This window comes from Mizuhopecten yessoensis, unplaced genomic scaffold (assembly GCF_002113885.1).
Source record: "Mizuhopecten yessoensis strain PY_sf001 unplaced genomic scaffold, ASM211388v2 scaffold6893, whole genome shotgun sequence".
NCBI classification, from domain to species: domain Eukaryota; kingdom Metazoa; phylum Mollusca; class Bivalvia; order Pectinida; family Pectinidae; genus Mizuhopecten; species Mizuhopecten yessoensis.
Window position 1 is genome coordinate 960,485 of NW_018406777.1, and position 23,459 is coordinate 983,943.

The window sequence follows — 23,459 nt, forward strand, 5'->3', positions numbered from 1 at the left end:
CGCTGAGGCCTTCTTCAACAGTCACAACGCTAAGGCCTTCTTCAACAATCACTGCGCTGAGGCCTTCTTTAACAGTCACAACACTAAGGCCTTCTTCAACAGTCACAACGGTAAGGCCTTCTTTAACAGTCATTACGCTAAGGCCTTCTTCTACAGTCACAACGCTAAGGCCTTCTTCAACAGTCACATCGCTAAGGCCTTCTACAACAGTCACAACACTAAGGCCTTCATCAACAGTCACAACGCTAAGGGCTACTTCAACAGTCACATTGTTGAGGCTTTCTTCAACAGTCACAGCGCTGAGGCCTTCTTCAACAGTCACAACGCTACGGCCTTCTTTAACAGTCACAACGCTAAGGCCTTCTTTAACAGTCACAACGCGAAGGCCTTCTTCAACAGTCACAACGCTAAGGCCTTCTACAACAGTCACTACGCTGAGGCCGTCTTCAACAGTCAAAACGCTGAGGCCTTCTTCAACAGTCACGACGCTGAGGCCTTCTTCAACAGTCACAACGCTGAGTCCTTCTTCAACAAACAAAATGCTGAGGCCTTCTTCAACAGTCACAACGCTAAGGCTTTTTTCAACAGTCACGACGAAGAGGCCTTCTTCAACAGTCACATTGCTGATGCCTTCTTCAACAGTCACAACGCTAAGGCTTTTTTCAACAGTCACGACGAAGAGGCCTTCTTCAACAGTCACATTGCTGATGCCTTCTTCAACAGTCACAACGCTAAGGCTTTCTTCAACAGTCACAACGCTAAGGCCTTCTACAACAGTCACTACGCTGAGGCCGTCTTCAACAGTCAAAACGCTGAGGCCTTCTTCAACAGTCACGACGCTGAGGCCTTCTTCAACAGTCACAACGCTGAGGCCTTCTCCAACAGTCACATTGCTGATGTCTTCTTCAACAGTCACAACGCTAAGGCCTTCTTCAACAATCACTGCGCTGAGGCCTTCTTTAACAGTCACAACGCTAAGGCCTTCTTCTACAGTCACAACGCTAAGGCCTTCTCCAACAGTCACATCGCTAAGGCCTTCTACAACAGTCACAACACTAAGGCCTTCTTTAACAGTCACAACGCTAATGCCTTCTTCAACAAACACAACGCTAAGGCCTTCTTCAACAGTCACAACGCTACGGCCTTCTTTAACAGTCACAACGCTAAGGCCTTCTTCAACAGTCACACATCGCTAAGGCCTTCTACAACAGTTACAACACTAAGGCCTTCTGCAACAGTCACAACGCTAAGGGCTACTTCAACAGTCACATTGTTGAGTCTTTCTTCAACAGTCACAACGCTGAGGCCTTCTCCAACAGTCACATTGCTGATGTCTTCTTCAACAGTCACAACGCTAAGGCTTTTTTCAACAGTCACGACGAAGAGGCCTTCTTCAACAGTCACGACGAAGAGGCCTTCTTCAACAGTCACAACGTTAAGGCCTACTTCAACAGTCACAACGCTAAGGCCTTTTTCAACAATCACAACGCTAAGGCCTTCTTCAACAGTCACGACGCTGATGCCTTCTCCAACAGTCATAACGCTGATGCCTTCTTCAACACTCACAACGCTAAGGCCTTCTTCAACAGTCACGACGAAGAGGCCTTCTTCAACAGTCACAATGCTGATGTCTTCTTCAACAGTCACAACGCTAAGGCTTTTTTCAACAGTCACGACGAAGAGGCCTTCTTCAACAGTCACGACGAAGAGGCCTTCTTCAACAGTCACAACGTTAAGGCCTACTTCAACAGTCACAACGCTAAGGCCTTTTTCAACAATCACAACGCTAAGGCCTTCTTCAACAGTCACGACGCTGATGCCTTCTCCAACAGTCATAACGCTGATGCCTTCTTCAACACTCACAACGCTAAGGCCTTCTTCAACAGTCACGACGAAGAGGCCTTCTTCAACAGTCACAACGCTAAGGCCTTCTTCAACAGTCACATTGCTGATGCCTTCTTCAACAGTCACAACGCTAAGGCCTACTTCAACAGTCACAACGCTGGGTCTTTCTTTAACAGTCACAAAGCTAAGTCCTTCTTCAACAGTCACAACGCTAAGGCCTTCTTCAACAGTCACATCGGTAAGGCCTTCTTCAACAGTCACAACGCTAAGGCCTTCTTCAACAGTCACATCCGTAAGGCCTTCTTCAACAGTCACGACGCTGATGCCTTCTCCAACAGTCACAACGCTAAGGCCTTCTTCAACAGTCACATTACTGATGCCTACTTCAACAGTCACGACGCTGAGGCCTACTTCAACAGTCAAGACGCTAAGGCCTTCTTCAACAGTCCCAACGCTAAGGCCTTCTTCAACACCCACATTACTGATGCCTACTTCAACAGTCACGACGCTGAAGCCTTCTCCAACAGTCACTACGCTAAGACCTTCTTCAACAGTCACGACGCTGAGGCCTTCTTCAACAGTCATAACGCTGAGACCTTCTTCAACAGTCACGACGCTGAGGCCTTCTTCAACAGTCACATTGCTGAGGCTTTCTTCAACAGTTACAACGCTGAGGCCTTCTTCAACAGTCACATTGCTGATGCCTTCTTCAACAGTCACAACGCTAAGGCCTACTTCAACAGTCAAGACGCTAAGGCCTTCTTCAACAGTCATAACGCTGAGACCTTCTTCAACAGTCACGACGCTGAAGCCTTCTCCAACAGTCACTACGCTAAGACCTTCTTCAACAGTCACGACGCTGAGGCCTTCTTCAACAGTCACGACGATCATCAGGATTTCTATGGATTCGGCAAACAGGTCTGGACCAATCAGACTGTTATAGACTGTGAAAATATATAGACTAGATTCTAAACAATTTGCTCAGTGCTGTGATCTGTGGAATTTCTGGATTGTGTTTTACATATTTATTATAAATAGCTACATTTGTAAGTACTAAGTATGTGTGATATAAGTTGATTTTTGTTTCTGTGAATGTATGAATGTTACAGTGGAGGTAACATTCCGTGACATCAATGTCCTACTGGAGGTTGCAGTGCTGACATTCCGTTACATCAATGCCCGACTGGAGGTTGCAGTGTTGACATTCCGTGACATCAATTCCCGACTGGAGGTTACAGTGTTGACATTCCGTGACATCAATGCCCGACTGAAAGCAAGAGTGTTGACATTCCGTGACATTAATGCCCGGCTGGAGGTTACACTGTTGACATCCCATGACATCAATGCCCGACTGGAGGTTACAGTGTTGACATTCCGTGACATCAATGCCCGACTGGAGGTTACAGTGTTGACATTCCGTGACATCAATGCCCGACTGGAGGTTACAGTGTTGACATTCCGTGACATCAATGCCCGACTGGAGGTTACAGTGTTGACATTCCGTGACATCAATGCCCGACTGGAGGTTACAGTGTTGACATTCCGTGACATCAATGCCCGACTGGAGGTTACAGTGTTGACATTCCGTGACATCAATGCCCGACTGGAGGTTACAGTGTTGACATTCCGTGACATCAATGCCCGACTGGAGGTTACAGTGTTGACATTCCGTGACATCAATGCCCGACTGGAGGTTACAGTGTTGACATTCCGTGACATCAATGCCCGACTGGAGGTTACAGTGTTGACATTCCGTGACATCAATGCCCGACTGGAGGTTACAGTGTTGACATTCCGTGACATCAATGCCCGACTGGAGGTTACAGTGTTGACATTCCGTGACATCAATGCCCGACTGGAGGTTACAGTGTTGACATTCCGTGACATCAATGCCCGACTGGAGGTTACAGTGTTGACATTCCGTGACATCAATGCCCGACTGGAGGTTACAGTGTTGACATTCCGTGACATCAATGCCCGACTGGAGGTTACAGTGTTGACATTCCGTGACATCAATGCCCGACTGGAGGTTACAGTGTTGACATTCCGTGACATCAATGCCCGACTGGAGGTTACAGTGTTGACATTCCGTGACATCAATGCCCGACTGGAGGTTACAGTGTTGACATTCCGTGACATCAATGCCCGACTGGAGGTTACAGTGTTGACATTCCGTGACATCAATGCCCGACTGGAGGTTACAGTGTTGACATTCCGTGACATCAATGCCCGACTGGAGGTTACAGTGTTGACATTCCGTGACATCAATGCCCGACTGGAGGTTACAGTGTTGACATTCCGTGACATCAATGCCCGACTGGAGGTTACAGTGTTGACATTCCGTGACATCAATGCCCGACTGGAGGTTACAGTGTTGACATTCCGTGACATCAATGCCCGACTGGAGGTTACAGTGTTGACATTCCGTGACATCAATGCCCGACTGGAGGTTACAGTGTTGACATTCCGTGACATCAATGCCCGACTGGAGGTTACAGTGTTGACATTCCGTGACATCAATGCCCGACTGGAGGTTACAGTGTTGACATTCCGTGACATCAATGCCCGACTGGAGGTTACAGTGTTGACATTCCGTGACATCAATGCCCGACTGGAGGTTACAGTGTTGACATTCCGTGACATCAATGCCCGACTGGAGGTTACAGTGTTGACATTCCGTGACATCAATGCCCGACTGGAGGTTACAGTGTTGACATTCCGTGACATCAATGCCCGACTGGAGGTTACAGTGTTGACATTCCGTGACATCAATGCCCGACTGGAGGTTACAGTGTTGACATTCCGTGACATCAATGCCCGACTGGAGGTTACAGTGTTGACATTCCGTGACATCAATGCCCGACTGGAGGTTACAGTGTTGACATTCCGTGACATCAATGCCCGACTGGAGGTTACAGTGTTGACATTCCGTGACATCAATGCCCGACTGGAGGTTACAGTGTTGACATTCCGTGACATCAATGCCCGACTGGAGGTTACAGTGTTGACATTCCGTGACATCAATGCCCGACTGGAGGTTACAGTGTTGACATTCCGTGACATCAATGCCCGACTGGAGGTTACAGTGTTGACATTCCGTGACATCAATGCCCGACTGGAGGTTACAGTGTTGACATTCCGTGACATCAATGCCCGACTGGAGGTTACAGTGTTGACATTCCGTGACATCAATGCCCGACTGGAGGTTACAGTGTTGACATTCCGTGACATCAATGCCCGACTGGAGGTTACAGTGTTGACATTCCGTGACATCAATGCCCGACTGGAGGTTACAGTGTTGACATTCCGTGACATCAATGCCCGACTGGAGGTTACAGTGTTGACATTCCGTGACATCAATGCCCGACTGGAGGTTACAGTGTTGACATTCCGTGACATCAATGCCCGACTGGAGGTTACAGTGTTGACATTCCGTGACATCAATGCCCGACTGGAGGTTACAGTGTTGACATTCCGTGACATCAATGCCCGACTGGAGGTTACAGTGTTGACATTCCGTGACATCAATGCCCGACTGGAGGTTACAGTGTTGACATTCCGTGACATCAATGCCCGACTGGAGGTTACAGTGTTGACATTCCGTGACATCAATGCCCGACTGGAGGTTACAGTGTTGACATTCCGTGACATCAATGCCCGACTGGAGGTTACAGTGTTGACATTCCGTGACATCAATGCCCGACTGGAGGTTACAGTGTTGACATTCCGTGACATCAATGCCCGACTGGAGGTTACAGTGTTGACATTCCGTGACATCAATGCCCGACTGGAGGTTACAGTGTTGACATTCCGTGACATCAATGCCCGACTGGAGGTTACAGTGTTGACATTCCGTGACATCAATGCCCGACTGGAGGTTACAGTGTTGACATTCCGTGACATCAATGCCCGACTGGAGGTTACAGTGTTGACATTCCGTGACATCAATGCCCGACTGGAGGTTACAGTGTTGACATTCCGTGACATCAATGCCCGACTGGAGGTTACAGTGTTGACATTCCGTGACATCAATGCCCGACTGGAGGTTACAGTGTTGACATTCCGTGACATCAATGCCCGACTGGAGGTTACAGTGTTGACATTCCGTGACATCAATGCCCGACTGGAGGTTACAGTGTTGACATTCCGTGACATCAATGCCCGACTGGAGGTTACAGTGTTGACATTCCGTGACATCAATGCCCGACTGGAGGTTACAGTGTTGACATTCCGTGACATCAATGCCCGACTGGAGGTTACAGTGTTGACATTCCGTGACATCAATGCCCGACTGGAGGTTACAGTGTTGACATTCCGTGACATCAATGCCCGACTGGAGGTTACAGTGTTGACATTCCGTGACATCAATGCCCGACTGGAGGTTACAGTGTTGACATTCCGTGACATCAATGCCCGACTGGAGGTTACAGTGTTGACATTCCGTGACATCAATGCCCGACTGGAGGTTACAGTGTTGACATTCCGTGACATCAATGCCCGACTGGAGGTTACAGTGTTGACATTCCGTGACATCAATGCCCGACTGGAGGTTACAGTGTTGACATTCCGTGACATCAATGCCCGACTGGAGGTTACAGTGTTGACATTCCGTGACATCAATGCCCGACTGGAGGTTACAGTGTTGACATTCCGTGACATCAATGCCCGACTGGAGGTGACAGTGTTGACATTCCGTGACATCAATGCCCGACTGGAGGTGACAGTGTTGACATTCCGTGACATCAATGCCCGACTGGAGGTTACAGTTTTGACATTCTGTGACATCAATGCCCGACTGGAGGTGACAGTGTTGACACTCTGTGACATCAATGCCCGACTGGAGGTGACAGTTTCGACATTCCGTGACATCAATGCCTGACAGTGTCGACATTCCGTGACATCAATGCCCGACTGGAGGTGACAGTGTCGACATTCCGTGACATCAATGCCCGACTGGAGGTTACAGTGTTGACATTCCGTGACATCAATGCCCGACTGGAAGTTTTACTGTTGCTATTATCTACCACATATAGTGGTAGTCGTCGATGAAGCAGAGGACACTAATCCTTCCAGTACACATGGGTCTGTATTCATAAAACCGTATCATGTTCTAGCGTGGATTCTGTGATCAAACCAACTTACTAATTACTTGCTTATATAACGTAACAAGGTCAAAAGGTCAAGTCTTTAAGACAATCAAAAATTGTTACAAAAACTTGACAAAATGTTATTTTTGTTTATCAAATTATCACCGGAACAAGAAATTGGGCTTGAGCACAGGTTTAGAATTTGAGCAGGAGAACGGTTTCATGAACACAGGCTCAGGGCCCATATTATTTATGAAACCGTTCTCATGCTCAAGCATGGAATCTGTGCTCAAACCAACTTTATTGTAACTAGCTTAGATCATGTCAAACGATCAAAAAGTCAAATTTAAACATTGAAAACAGTATTTGGCTTTACGTCTCTTCAAAATGTTTCCAAATCATTGACAAAATAAGATGTATTTATCAATTTATAACCAGAACAAGAAATTAGGCTTGAACACAAAAATCATGCTTGAGTATGAGAACGGTTTTATGAATACGGGCCCAGATCTTATTCTCTTTTGTTCCTTCAAAGGTTTCCATATAAACCTTCCCATCCTTCATATTTTACTCTAGTTTTTCGAATTTGTTAACCCTTCGGTATTCTCTCGTTGTTGTTTCTAACATCCACCCAGAAGTAAGATGTTAGGGTAAGCTTTCTCTAATGAGTACATAATCGATTATAAACTCACACATCACAAATTTTATTGAAGTATAGAGTAAAATAAATATATGTTTTTCTTACTTATGTAAGCGTGTACATATTAATGACATAGTTATATGTCTCAATGACAGCAGGCTCATGCCAACGATGTCGCGTTACAGCGAATCATTCCAGTAACCAAAGGTGGTATCTTAACGGACCCATCAAATCTTGGATGTCTGAGCACATATGCTTTCTTTGTATGTTTTATCTGAAATCGTTCCAGTTGCACATGATATTGTAGTAAATGTTGTTTTATAGAATTGATGTTCTTTTCTAAGTGACTTTTGTAGATAGTAATGCTAGTTATAACGTATAGAAGTTGGCCACTTCTAATAATTATAAGTGGGCGCCCGGCATCTTTCGTTTGAAATTGTTTGGTTTTATAATGTTTGACCAAACCAAACCATTAGAAGCTAAATATTTCGCACACTCAATTATAACCATGAGAAGTGCAATGGATAGAACGTACACACAGATATCTATCTATCTGACTTTGTATCGCATGATAGCGAAAAAAAGGTAGGTTGGGAAAATAGTTGATATCTCATGTGTGCACTTTCATACTTGTCAAATGTTGAATAAATTACTACAACGAGTAAATATATCATATTTATGAATTTTATTACAAAAAGGATGTTGTACATGTATAAACAAAGTATGTAAAGGAACGAAAAGATATTACAATCATCAATATGTATGCAAAATAAATACAGATCATTAGACAATGCTATTCCTCCCCAGTGTCTATGTCAACACACACTTGAAAAAAATACATTAATACAAAACATAAATGAACATGTCATCATTGAAAATATCAACACAAGTCTTTGACACTCAGACGGTATTATGCACAATAAATGACGATATAAATAAGATTACAAACTGTATTTTTTTCCAATTCTATTATGAGTTCTATCATTCATGAAGGAGAAAAACTGAACAAAAACACGTAAATTACATGAATTACAATAAAGGAGAAAAAGGTTTCATGAGTTTATCATGTACTTCCCCTTTACCCGTTATTTGCCGCCTGTCAACCTCCGGCACGCCGATGTACAGTACTGTAGACCCGGACAGTTGCCTCTACTACACTGTACCGCACAGTACTGGTCGGCGTACTGGTAGACGGCTCGGTATCGAGGAGTAGCTTTACATGGCTGACTTCCGGTTACACCGGAAAACAAGCTACCGGAAATAACAGGATAAGTGTTCTGAGGTACATAACCAGTTGGTTTATGGTTCTGTACGAATTGTCCTTGATGCTGTGTGGCAGACGGGAGTAGGAAGTGAATCCCCGAAGTTTGAGTTTGTCCATGAGATATGACGTTGACTGGGCGATAGACAGAAGAGTGAATCTGTCCGGCTGAATATGACGGAGCCCCCGTGGATCCTACACTGACGTCAGCACAGCCGTAAAACTGCTCTTGTTCTCCACACCCCACACAGCAATGACCTCCGTCACAACCGTATGAGTTGCCTGTAATGAGAAGCGACAGAGTCAAATGTCTATTCACATAAATGAGATGTTCTAACATCCTATAATGTGATGATGTACATGGAGGTATTTATATATAAATTTATATCACTATGAATAAAACCCAATCATCCGACCTGAGGTAGAAGGAAGGCAAACATGGATTCTAGACTGGTACATAACATCACCTAATGAACAAGAATAAATCACGTTTGTTATTTATTCAGCGCATGTTCCATTTACATATCGACTACATTGGACCGTAGGACCAATGATTTCTATACGTGGTTTTATTGCCAATATGCCAAAAGAATGCCAGTTAGACTTAAACATAGCGACTGACCTGTGTTGTATTTCCACTGGAGAAGACACTGAGAGCACGTGACACCGACCGGAAGTTTGAGATGGATTGTATAGTTGGTAGGATGACCAGCTTCGTAAACTCGAGTACTGCCGTCAGTCTGCTGTAGGACATGCTGGTCCAGACACGCCTGGGACACACGGGTACTGGGGTTGTTGTGAGGACACAGACGGAACTCGAAGTAACCCTTGTGTGACGCCGTTATCTGGACGTTGACTGTGATCGTCTGTCCCTCGCTGTAATGGCGGACAATAGTTCCGGTGGCATACTTCCCGCCAGCCTCGTGTTCACGTGGTCCATTCATCGGATCGCCACAAACACCACATTTCCCACCATTGATTTTCCACTGACGCTGTCAAAAATAAAATACTGTTGTTATTTAATTTTTAAGTTATGGAACAATCGATTTTAATTTATTTTGCTTATTGTATTATTGCATATTTCTGTATGGTGTTTGAAATGTTTTACTGCATTCAAAACAAAATGTTGTTCAAAAGTTGAATAAGAACTCACGTTGAATCCTCCACAGAAGAGCTGGTTGTCGTCGTAGTTTGGGGGAGAGTTGTACCCAAACCTCCACATGCTGGCCCTACCCGGAGGCTCCAACAGTCGACCATGACCTCTGACCCCAGATATCCACACACTTAGCGTCAGGAGTATGGATAGTGTCACCATGGTAATAATGCTCATGTTGAAGGTTTCCTGCAAGAGTCAGTTTGTTACATCGCCTTTCCTAATCAACCATACATTTTAACAGCATTTCTAGGAGAGGAATTCCTACTTATTTGAATATTGTTAGAATTATTATAGAGTTGAAATATTGATAGAAGATCAATGAAAACATATATGGTGACAATAGCTCTTAGATATCGAGACACAACATAGCTAAACATGTGCTAAAATGTTCTTAGATATTATTTATCCTAAACTCAGGTACAAACTCACTTCAACAAAAACTAAAATTCATTTCGTACATAAACACGTACCTGTAATGCCGTATACTTCGGTCTTCTAGTTTCTGCCGTTGTCTTCGTCAGTTGCGACTGTATTCTTCCCTGGGTATTGTTGGTATACAACGCTCCACGTGCTCCTAGTATTTATAGTAAAATTATCGGAAGTATACAACACAAACAACTGGGTTCATTACGGTACAATGTTTGTTTTGTAAAGATAACATTTCTATAGAACACGGATACGGCGAAATGAAGACCTGACACTCCAACACTTGTACTGTACTTACTTACGGACTTCCCGTTCGGTCAAACTGTCAACGGTACTGATGTTAGTGCCTTTACAATACGATAAGAACATATGACGACATAACTTTTGTGTAGGTTTGTTGGAGACAAAAGTGGCCGAGTCAATTATTTTTAAATACATTTTATAATGAACACCTGTGTTTATAAATAACATATTGGACGCACACATACTATCTACCTGTACAGATAAGTTTTCAATACGCCATTTTGTTATAGGAACTTGGTGAAAGAAGTTTTAAAAGACGTTATTTTGTTTAACGTCACACCGATACAAATATCTACCCAAGATACAACAAGGATCCTTATTACTTCTGATAGCTATGCTTGAACGTTGATAATGTTGTGTGTGAAATCAACTTAAGTCTGGTATTTAAAAAAATAAAGATGCAATGCTTCAACGAATTGGTAATATACTAACATGTCTAAAACTAAAATCTAAAACCAGATTAGCATACATATTATTTTCCATTCTATACAGGCCTCTTAAGCCAATATTTTACTCGAGAATGCTTTTCAGCCTTCTTGATAACTCAATATTATTGCAACGCACTCATCACAACATCACAGTTGGTCAAATTAGTGCTTTATTTCTTGATCCTAAAGTGGGTTAAAAAACATAGCTGAATTTGGTCGATTTTCTCTGTTATGATATATGTATTCAGCATTTAGGGAAAATTAATCTTTATAACGATCAAGCTTTAAGTTTGAGATTTTACCATTTATAAATAAAATAAAAAGATACAATATTTTACTGAATAAGTCTTGAGCTAATATTTCTAACCGGATTAGCATACATATTATTTTCTGTCTTATACAGGCATCCTAAGTCAATTTAGTTTATCCGAGAATGCTATTCAGACACATTCTTGATTCAATATTTTATGCGGTATGCAATCATTCTAATGAAAGGTTTCGGAAAATCAATATCATTAATATGGTTAGCTTGCTCTTAGTTTCTTATACCCAATGCTGCACAAGAGGTAATTATTACGCATCACATTTGTCAAATTAGTGACTTTTTTCTTGAGGAGATAGAGCGTCCTCCATAAGTTCTCTTTGAAACCAATTGCGTACCTGGTTTAAAATAAATAATATGTTCTTATATATCGTATACAGAGCATGTCCACATACTTTCTACTCGTGGATGAAAAGATTACTTATCTATATCTGCCACTATACAGATAAAAATGTCGAGGACGATTTCATACCTTAAATGAACATCACTTTCACAGCAAGGTAGATTATGTCAACCATTGCATGGCCGTTGGTTTGTCAGTTGATTGAATGCGATGTCATCCATAAAGTGCTCTTTGTTATTTGACATATAACGCAATGTCTTGAAACCTATAAAATATATCGGTTTTGTATTAATAGTTTTCGGTACTCAAAGCAATTAAAAACCTTTAGATGTATTCAAACTAGAAAAAGTAAGCATAGAAACATATTTTAGGGACCGTCAGTTTTTGTGATATCTTGGACCAACGAAAAACGAAACACGTCGAAAAAACATCCACTGTTGCGGAAATCTTGTTTAGTTAATGTTTGAAGTGATCTTTGTCGACACTGATGTCGGAGCAGAGATCAATAAATAACCTTTTTATCTGTGTGAGGAAAGTAAGCGGACATGCTCCAGTTTACAAGAAAGCATTCATTGAAGTGCGACCCAAGACATTATGGTGGACGTTCTGGCGTTCTCATTTTGTTTTAAAAGGAGATAGTTGCTTTGGACAGGTGTTGAGGTAGCGTGGGTAAAATGGCTGTGGCTGAAGTGTTACGTTGTGGTAGCAATATGGTACCTTGATTTGTGCCTCCTTATAAGATGCCATGAAAAATAAGAATTCATAAAGGGCTGCTGGTTGACTGTAGACATATTAGAAAAAGTACAGTTGTATATATATATATTATAGTCTCATTACGTTACCTTAACGATAGCAAAATATCATTTTTCAATTAATATTTAATTTCGGAGAAGCCTTTTGTATTTTCGAATCAGAAAAGTGTCAAAATAAAATTCATACACTAATAATATAAATCGATAATGAATATTTATTGTTGTGTAAATAAAGTTTAATTCTTCCTATAAATGAGCATGTTTTTTTATTAATATTTTGTTATAATATCATGACGTCTGTTTACGCTACTCAAAACTAAAGTTAATCCTGTTTTATCCCCGACTCTGAATCACTCGCACGACATAATGGTGACATATCACAGGGATGATCCAGTCACTATCACTACAGGCAGTCAGGATTTCCTCGTACCCGGATACCACAAGTTTCGACTCATAAACTGTTTTAGATCACCTAGGTGATGTCTGACACCGTCCCCAGTTGCTGGGGCAGCCAAATAGGGTTTAAGTAAATACTTAAATGCATGAAAAAGGCTCAACGATGCTTGATCGAATTTGTGAATAAAATCAACCAATCATCAGCTGTTCAGATTTATTTGCTTACTTTCGTTGGGAAGTAATTAAGACTTTGTTAAATTCGTGACATGTTTGACATGAAAAAAGGAAGACTATACCAAAACAGGCAAAACACAAAAGTAACATTCTATTCTCATGGATGTTTAATTTTGATAACGAGTGTGTTGTAACGCCATATCAATAAACATAATATAGCTTGTATAAAAGCTTTTTCTGTTGCATTCTGACAGTTACAAGCTATATATGTTGGTTACTCTCAAACATCGTTTTCTCAGTAAAGCCCACAGTTAAAAAACATATTTGCTGTTAATGTATTATTTTGCTTTGCCATATTACAACCACAATTAAAATGCATTGCAACTAAGACGATCGTTAAAGCATATGGGTCTCTGTTATGAATAACAATGACTTGTTGTTTATGGATTTATGTCTCTCCTCTTGTTTTGATATTCCCAAGTTGCTATTGTTCTTGTGTTTGTCCAGTAACTGCCGCGTTTTAATGTCACTCCAGTTCCTATTGTTGTCTCACCGATGGCTGTGGTTTTGATGTCTCTTCCTGTTGTTGTCTTTTTAATCGACTGGTAACTCTTCAGAAAACACAGAATAAAGTTTAATATAATGCTGCTGTTTAGACGGCGAATTAGAAGCTTGAATATCTTGAATGTCAAATTAGTAAGTTTATGAAACCTCAAATAGGCATCTTCTTGTACGTTGTATAACAGTATGTATAACACAAATTCTGAATAGCACAAGAAAACTTTATTACACTGTTTAAATGTCTGTGTATAATATTATCAGATTATCTCTGACGATTTTAATAAATATTCATACACAAAATAGCCAGCATATCGTGATTACTTTTATCAGTAAAATTAAAAATAGCATATTAAGTACACTACAGTGACAACACGATGACATAAGAAAAACGGACCATGCACCACTTATCGCCAACGTCGTGATGACTCGGGGAATGGATGTCATAGTCAGGTAGACACTATCATGACGACGACGGTCAAATCTCATAAGAGTTTGTTGAGGAATTTCCGGTAGATAACCTTAGTTACATAGTGCATTACTCAACAGGAGAAATAACTCTTAGTTTAATTTTATGTTTAAATCTATGCTATCTACTTGAAATTTTATTGTTTTAATTACTATTAACCTGTGGCTGCATTAGAGAACGTAAAAGTTTCATAAAGAGTCGTTTGACGAAGATACGTACTAAATCTTTGTGTTTTAACTTTGTTTTACACGTAGAAAATCCAGAAATGAAACAAGATATGAAACAATCACAAGCGTACAACCGATCATAAATAAGAAGGTTGATTGTGTGATGACGCAAATATAATTTGTATACGTTTTGTATATACTAACATATTGCATGCGATAAAGTTAGATATGTTTGATTAGTAACTGCTGCTCTCAATCTTTCCGTCAGAACTGACCATACACACGTCCATTGATAAGTTTATGAGTAGGGGTACGACGTCACCTCGGTATTAACGTGGAGTAAATCGAACACCATTGACTGGCAAGGGCGTCATTCCTAGATATCCCTGTATCATTATCTTAAAAAATGTTATCGTCCCTGTACAAACATTGTACCGTAATGACCTCAATTGTTTGTGTACTACACTTCCGACAGTTTACTATAAATACCAGGAGCACATGGCTCTCTGTATACCAACAAACTCAACAGGAAGGCGACAGTACAAGAAACACAGAGAAAGCAACACTGAAGTTCTGTAGGACACTGAGATTTAATATCAACTGCTACTTTTCGCAAAAGGTATGTACGTCCCTCAATAGTATGAAGTTTTAACAAACTGTTATGCTTCTTTCTTCATACTTTTATCTATTTTGTATGTGAATGTCAGTTTATATTGATACTTATTTATGCTAAGGGAAAGTAATGCTTCAATATATTAGGAATGAACAATATCTTACTTAATTTTGAAAAAAAGACCAATTGCTTTGCTAACAATTCGCCTGTTTTTCACATTTCCAGAAACTTAACGGATCAGCATGAATTCTGTAACCATGGTGACACTGTTGATGTGCCTGACATTGGGCGCATGGATATCTGGGATCAAAGGTCATGGTCGACTGTTGGAGCCTCCGGATAGGGCCAGTATGTGGAGGTTTGGCTACAACTCTCCCCCAAACTACGACGACAATCAGCTCTTCTGTGGAGGATTCAACGTGAGTTAGCGTTCTATTGTTAACATGCAATGCTTAAAAATACTGATTTCGTTTCAATAGCATATATCAAACACCAAAATAGAAGTATGCATAATACAGTTATCAAAATATATTAAAGTACTTTATTAAATCATTAAGGTATTGTTCATACATACTACAGAAAAGGATAAAGCAGGAAGGATAAAGCAAGAGTGTGGAAAGATACGCAAAACGTACGCAAAACAAACTGTATTTGTTAAATCAATTTCATGCAAAACAATTAACAATATAAATATACCAAGTTGTAGTTGTTTAATCAATTACATAATCACTTTTTGTCTTTTATTTGACAGCGTCAGTGGAAAATCAATGGTGGGAAGTGTGGTGTTTGTGGCGATCCATGGAATGGACCACGTGACCACGAGGCTGGCGGGAAGTATGCCACCGGAACTATTGTCCGCCACTACAGCGAGGGACAGACGATCACAGTCAACGTCCAGATAACGGCGTCACACAAGGGTTACTTCGAGTTCCGCCTGTGTCCTCACAACAACCCCAGTACCCGTGTGTCCCAGGCGTGTCTGGACCAGCATGTCTTACAGCAAACTGACGGCAGTACTCGAGTTTACGAAGCTGGTCATCCTACCAACTATACAATCCATCTCAAACTTCCGGCCGGTGTAACGTGTTCTCAGTGCCTTCTCCAGTGGAAATACAACACAGGTCAGTCACTGTATTCAAACACATAAAGATATTTGGTATATTACGACCATGAAGGCTTTGTTTGCGTTTATCGATAAGGATCAATGAAGAATACGCAATGTTTAAAAGTATATTTCAATGCTACCCTGGACCTGCATATGATTCCACACACAAGCTTGTTTGTAATATTCAAGTGCATCACTCAATAAATTATCTCATAAAGTTGTTTTTGAAATTTTATCATTTTTTGTTTCATACTTTCATTACATCATGAAATAAAAACTACGTTTGTTTGTGTAATAAATAGCTTCTTTCATATTGATACAGGAAATTCATACGGTTGTGACGGAGCTCACTGCTGTGTGGGGTGTGGAGAACAAGAGCAGTTTTACGGCTGTGCTGACGTCAGTGTTGGATCCACGGGGGCTCCGTCATATTCATCCGGACAGATACATTCATCAGTCTATCATCCAATCCATGTCATTTCTGCTGGACAGGCTCAAACATCAGTAATTAATTCCCAACCACCGTCGTCGGCTCAGCATCAAGGATACATTTATCAGAACCATCAGCCCTCTAGCTATGTATCTCAGAACACTTATCCTGTTATTTCCGGTAGCTTGTTGTCCAGTGTAACCGGAAGTCAGCCATGTAAAGCTACTCTTCGATACCGAGCCGTCTACCAGTACGCCGACAAGTACTGTGCGGTACAGTGTAGTAGAGGCAACTGTCCGGGTCTACAGTACTGTACATCGGCGTGCCGGAGGTAGACAGGTGGCAAGTAGCGTATACAAATATATCTATTTATTTAGCAGAACATTTTCATATCAACATCGGAGTCTGAGGTTATACATACTGAACTCACAATGAGTTACATTGACAAATGTATTTATGACATTGATGCGGTGTAACACTAAAACTGCTTAGCTCGAATCGAAGGATTTGTGCCTCGTATATTTCATTTAGAAAAGATTCACAGCGATTGTAACTATTTTTACAATCTTTATTGAGCATAATACAGATATGGTGGTATGTATCTATATCACGTTATCTCCATCGTTTTGCAGTTACTATTTTAATTAAATAGTAAAATTGAAAAGAGATTTATATAGATAAGATTTATTGTTTTGTTAATATTGTGTAAACAATCTTGACATGATGTTACTATTTATTTTTCCCATCATCATATTTTTTATACATCATTCTATTTACTATTGAAACATTTCCTTTTTTTATAATAAAATTCATATATAAAAAAAATACCCGATTTTGTCCTTTTTTGCTGTATTAGCACTATTTACAATACAAAAACACACAATATGAAATGAAATTGAAACAAAATGAGACAAAGATTCCACAGAAATGGGGGCAGCGATTGCCTGTGTATGTTGATAATAAAATAAGAAGATATGGTGTTATTTTCTCTGAAACAATATTTGTTTTCTAGTATTTCAGTGATTTTAGAGCAAAACGTAAAATCAATTATTTAATAATAATATTGCATTTGATAATTTCTTCCGTTGTTCAAGTTCATTGTTTAGATCATTGATTTGAAAATTCAATTTATGATGTACAAGTTTATCATTCGGTAATCTTCATCAAACAACACTCCTGCAAAACATGTGAAAAAAACTCTGATGATGTAAAATACTCCAAGACATAGCATGTAAAACCATTCAACTAAAACACATGGAAAACTCTCAGAAAAACATGTGTAAAACATTCATTTAAGACATGAGTAAGGACTGAACTTACCTTTTTTGTGCTGAGAAGTGCAATAGGTAATGCTATGATCGAAAAGCGCCAGATTTAATTGCGACAGGTTTTTCCCGAAATACATGGTACCAGGGGATATTCAAAAACACTTAACTACAACATTGAATTAAGGAAGAACTTTCTTCCCACGAGAAGTAAACTTAATGGAACAGTCTTCCAGCACCATCAATAAATACAAATGATCAGGAACTGAAATGTATTTTCAGAGCTAATATACCTTGTTAAACATTAGCTGTTTATAACCAAACTTTCATAAGTTATACATGCATGTATGTTATTGAAAATATGATATCTATATAACATAATTGTAATGTATGACATATATAATAAATATATTGTATAAGATATATCATATACGATATCAAATAAATGGATGAAAACTCGTTATCCTATCAGCTACCTTATATTGGAACAAGGTTTTAACATGATGTTAAAAACGAAGTATCTCCGACAAGAACCTGTCGAGGGTTACAACCCGTAGACAAATCGCAATATTAAACAGTCTGAGCTTACGTTTAGGTTGTGTATAATGACAGCCTCTGATATGCCATAACAGAGACAAGGCGAAATAGACCGAATAGGCCTACATATCATCCAGTAGCGTATCATTCACCACCATTCTACCAAATATGATATCTATATACAATTACTGTAATGTATGACATATCTAATATATGTTATATACATTGTATCATATACTAACTATATCAGATATCTTAAATGAATGAAAACGTGTTGTATCAGCTACCTTATATTGGAACAAGGTTTTAACATGATGTTGAAAACGAAGTCTCTCCGACAAGAACCTGTCGAGGGTCTCACTTGCTGTCTACAAACCGTAGACAAATCGCAATATTAAACAGTCTGAGCCCACCTTTAGGTTGTGTATAATGACAACCTTTGATACGCCATAACAGAGACTAGGCGAAAAAGACCAACTGGCCTACAAATCATCCAGTAGCGCATACCTCTCCGCAATTCTGACAAATCCTGAAAAACGTGCTCCGAATATATTCTTCGAGGGAGAAATAAGCTCCCCGATTTAAAAGTCAATTAATTTCAATCCATATAAGATATCTTATATACTTGATATCATTTATATCATATCTGAAGTATATGATATCTTTCTTGTATATAACATATATCATTTATTTAAGGAATGATTTTTATTTTTTCAACATTTATGAGGTCATAACAACAATGGGTTTATGGACATATTGAATGAATCGCGTTAGCGATTCATGTAAAATATGTCCAAAAACCCATTGTTGTTATGACCTCATAAATGTTGAAAAAATAAATATCATTCCTTATATTTACATTGACGAATCCTTTCAGTGGATCGATATAACAACGAATAAAACAAATAAACAGGGTTTGTTCCTGCTTATACACGGGTGCAACGCAGTGGCGAGAACAGTGTTTTTTCGCGGGGAAATGTGACACTATCGTGAGAGATCTTAGCAACCGTCAACAACAATAACACAACAAAATGTAGTTCCATATTCAATGTTTATTTGTAGCACAGGACACGTGAATACGTGGATATTTCACAAAGCACAGTTCAATAATATTTTAAGATGTAAGAATTAAGCATCTAGGTCGGTCGTTCCGAGTGAGTAGTTTTTGTAGTGTATTACTACGCAGTGTGATCAGGTTACTATCAGTTCCCACGTGCTGAGATTCTATGAACACCTGTGTTATGCATTTATGAATGTAATTTTTGTCAATGGGTCTAAGCATACAGAATGTAAATATATAGAAATACAGGATCGACATTACTCCTTGAATGATTGTTAAGTTTCCAAAGTTTAACATTTCAACCTTCGCCGCAGCCATATATTGTTACAGAAGAATTTTCAATCTACGCTGCAGTCATATTACTTATCACTAGGCCTAGGAACTAAGAAAACATCTATTTACAAATTAAGCATGTCGATACAGAGTGTGAACAATTTCATGCGCAATTTAACAATTTTGTCCACCTAGGACGCATCAATGGTACTAAAGGTGAAAAGTATGTCAATTAATGAATAAAGTGAAAGTTGAAAATAGTCTATGAAATCCTTTATAACGTTACATATTTACAACTTTCTGTTATACAACAGATGCTTTACACAAACTACCCCGGTATGGTATCCCATGTGAACCAGAATACATTCCAGCAACGAGGTAACACCCACCTTAGAAAACTTTTTATCCGTTTGAATTATTAACTCTACGTCGCTAAATCAATTTGCGAAAGAGTAACTACCTGTACAGCTGAAAATATGAAAATTGATCAGATTTTCCATTTTCTCATAACTAGGAGCTGCTTACTACTTTAACATCGTTTCTAAATGGAAAAATAACTAGGTCAATGTACCGTCCGTGGAAAACTAAATTATAACTAGAGGACGATCGATACATGCGATGGGATGTAGTAACTAAATATATTTATACAAAAAGGTATGATATATGTTTTAACTAGGTTGTTGTTTAAATTCAATTAGATACGTATGCTTGGTGATAAAATGTTCACAGTTATGTGCAAGTCAACTGTTTCAGACACGAAACTCTGATCGTGAAGTTTATACTTGATTATATTTTTGTGTCAAATTGATTTACACTTCATAATGTTTATTGTTCCATATAATCTTTTAATCGTTTCGTGGAGAACTTTGTTAATAACTCTCGTCCCCAATCCTTGTCAGGTGTCTTACATGAATGTTTCGTTAGGGATTCGTGCGTCTTGTACTTTTAATTCTATTTGTTTGTAACTGGTAAATGCAAAAATACATTAGGCACATGCAGTGTCCATGAAAGTCCAAGATAGGTAGACATATATGACAGACATTTGTGTATATTGGAACTTAAAGTAAATAAAATAAAACTCCAACCTGTTGCCTTGGGTGTTTACACATGGAAATCAATAACATATTGGATCTTTTAACAGCCTCTGCTGTGTAGTTAGAGGCACATTACAGTCTCTGTTCCCTACACGAAGTGGCATGGTAACCACTTATAATAGAATTCTAAGATCGAATAGTTAAGTCACTTTGCAGTACGATGCTGGTTAAAATCTTGAAGACTTTACAATGTAATCTAGAACACGTCGGAATTTATTTCGCTTATCTAGGGCAATGGAAGCAGTTCCATACATTTTACATTAAAGTTTCATGATCACAAATTGGGTTATATGTAAGATGGTCCTTATATACATTTGAATGCAGCTGACTCACATTTTCCCTGGTGAAAATATGAAATATGTCCATTTTCTACAGCAATCATCATACTTTAAAGTATCAGTACAGTTATATGATTGCAGTACGTGTAAATTTCACTTGAATAAATTGTTTAGTAGTGTTGGATTGAGATGTTTTAAATATTTTTTTTTAAATCATTGGTTTATACATTATCTTGAAAAATTAAGGCTGTAGTTTTTACAAATTCGCAAATACCAAACTCGCGATTAATAGGATGCTATTTCAAAATCGTTGTTAGGTTCGCTAAAGACTTCATGATGGAAATATTTAAAACTGGTGGCCTGTTCCGCAAAGATATGATATTAATCAAACTGGTCAGTCCTACAGAGAAGAATTATGAAAAAATATGTAAGATGATGATTGTTGATCATTGTTAAAATAGGCATAAAATGTCCCCGTACTACCCCGTTAAAACAGTCATGCTGCAGCATTTTATAATTGTATGGGGCACTTGAACAGAAATATGGTAATATTTAAGTTCAAGTTTGTGGAGTTTATTTTGAAGCAAGCCCCATCTTTTTTGGTTCTTTGTACACCTTATTATAAAAATCAACACAAAGATGTATACATATGTTCGATTTCTGGCATTTAGAATAAATGCTCGTTTTCGACAATTTAAGTGTTTGTTATTTTATCGACAAAAAACATAGCAGAGTATAACCTGTGTGTGCTGTTGGGTTTAATGCAGACTAAACACGATAATATAAAAGGAAAATGCATTCAAATATCATGTCTTTCTTCAGTAAGTACATTTACATATCCGTAGATATACTTCTGAGATATTTTAATAAGAAGATCACATTTGTTCTGCGTGAGATTATATCACACAACACTAGTTTGTGTTTAAACTTTATATCATTGGTGGAACTGTTTCATAAACATGTGATCAAACATTTTTCTGACCATGTTCTACTCATGATTCTTATCATTTATATCAACTATATAGATAGGAAATTAATTATCACGAGTTATCTGAGAATTATCTATGTTTGATTAGTTTACTTCTCTGTTTGTATTATTGAATTCCGATATATTTACCCAAAACGACATTATATCTAGATCCTCATTTATCTATCTGTATTATGCCTAGAACAAAGAGCGATGTCCTCGGCAAAACGTTTCACACGGGAGCGTAATTAACCCAATAGGTAATCAATTAATGAATAATAAGGTTCGGGTTCACAGCCTTGATATACACCAACGTTAAATGTTTGCACATTTGTTTAATATCCATCTATTACTTCTATTTGTTGCATATCGTTAGATAACATGGTATCAAGTTAAACTGTTTCGGATGGACAATGGTTTAAAGTACGTTTGATTGACACACAACAGACTGGTTGGCAAAACATAAGGGGTTGAAATTGAATAACAATTTTATTTAAGTTTGTTTCTGCTTATAAAATATAGATTACATGAAATAGTTTTGTAAGCTATTGACACATTGCCCCATGTGTGTTGACGGAATAATGTCTTATACCTGTATACATATTGTCCAGGTGTTTGTGTATTGGTTCAGTGTGCCACATCAGTCTTTGGTGTTGAGATAGTGTAGAATGTCAAGATATGTAATTTATTGATTTGACACATACAGAAATAACAGTTTTATAGATATTGTCCTGGTATATTGACGGTCTTGTGTGTTCTATTTTACCTAAAATGGTATATATCTATTTTGATAATAGATACAAAAAGCTCTATATTTCCTTTTTCAAAGTTTTATTATCAAAAATATGTAAAGTTCAACACAATCGCATCTCCTATACAAAATATATATATTCATAATGCTATATTATACACTAAATGATAACATCATGACAAAAGCATCTTAGAAAGTTATAAAACGTCGATGTGTGGCATCATTCACTAACACCAAACAATGTGCTATTATATGTTGTATGTCTTTGGCACTGACAATGTATTATGCACGAGAACAATATAAATGTAAAAAGATGATAAATAATAATATTAACAATTCATCGATAAAGAATGATGACATGTGAATAGAAAATTGAGCGTATTGTAAACACACAGTGCTTTTTGTAAAAGTTTTAAATACGCTACTTGCCACCTGTCGACCTCCGGCACGCCGATGTACAGTACTGTAGACCCGGACAGTTGCCTCTACTACACTGTACCGCACAGTACTTGTCAGCGTACTGGTAGACGGCTCGGTATCGAGGAGTAGCTTTACATGGCTGACTTCCGGTTACACCGGAAAACAAATGACCGAAAATGAAAGGAAAGGCGTTCTGAGGTACATAACCAGCTGGTTTATGGTTCTGTATGGATTGTCCTTGATGCTGTGCGGAGGACGGGAGTAGGAAGTGAATCCCTGAAGTTTGGGTTTGTCCCTGAGGTATGACGTTGATTGGGTGAAAGACAGACGAGAGAATCG

The 23,459-nt window shown here is 39.1% G+C and overlaps 3 protein-coding genes across 4 annotated transcripts in view; 1 reads left to right on the forward strand and 2 right to left on the reverse strand.

The window, feature by feature from the left end:
- Nucleotides 1-8,251: 8,251 nt before the first annotated feature.
- The window catches only part of LOC110452820, an 18,065-nt gene continuing 2,857 nt past the window's right edge, over nt 8,252-23,459 (reverse strand). The window contains exons 1-4 of one of the 2 annotated variants that reach the window (XM_021501514.1): nt 10,460-10,568; nt 9,987-10,175; nt 9,456-9,825; nt 8,252-9,115 (exon numbers count right to left, since the gene is read on the reverse strand). In XM_021501514.1, the coding sequence (XP_021357189.1) occupies nt 8,658-9,115; nt 9,456-9,825; nt 9,987-10,163 (1,005 nt within the window). In that variant the 5' untranslated portion in view covers nt 10,164-10,175; nt 10,460-10,568 and the 3' untranslated portion in view covers nt 8,252-8,657. Of the gene's footprint in view, nt 9,116-9,455; nt 9,826-9,986; nt 10,176-10,459; nt 10,569-23,459 lie in introns of those variants that run through there. The other variant, XM_021501515.1, reaches the window with a different exon arrangement.
- LOC110452822 lies at nt 14,851-17,244 on the forward strand. The gene is made up of 4 exons (XM_021501516.1): nt 14,851-14,946; nt 15,166-15,359; nt 15,692-16,061; nt 16,368-17,244. The coding sequence occupies exons 2-4, from the start codon at nt 15,183-15,185 to the stop codon at nt 16,808-16,810; spliced, it is 990 nt and encodes a 329-aa protein (XP_021357191.1). The 5' UTR covers nt 14,851-14,946; nt 15,166-15,182; the 3' UTR covers nt 16,811-17,244.
- Nucleotides 22,825-23,459, reverse strand: part of LOC110452819 — a 12,476-nt gene continuing 11,841 nt past the window's right edge. The window contains exon 5 of the mRNA XM_021501512.1: nt 22,825-23,459. This exon is cut by the window's right edge and continues 1 nt beyond it. Coding sequence (XP_021357187.1) covers nt 23,122-23,459 — 338 coding nt within the window. The 3' untranslated portion in view covers nt 22,825-23,121.

Coding starts and splice junctions, on each gene's coding strand:
- LOC110452822 (XM_021501516.1), top strand. CDS start 15,183: ATGAATTCTGTAACCATGGTGACACTGTTGATGTGCCTGACATTGGGC. Junction 15,360..15,691: donor TCTTCTGTGGAGGATTCAAC/GTGAGTTAGCGT, acceptor TTTATTTGACAG/CGTCAGTGGAAAATCAATGG. Junction 16,062..16,367: donor CCAGTGGAAATACAACACAG/GTCAGTCACTGT, acceptor ATATTGATACAG/GAAATTCATACGGTTGTGAC.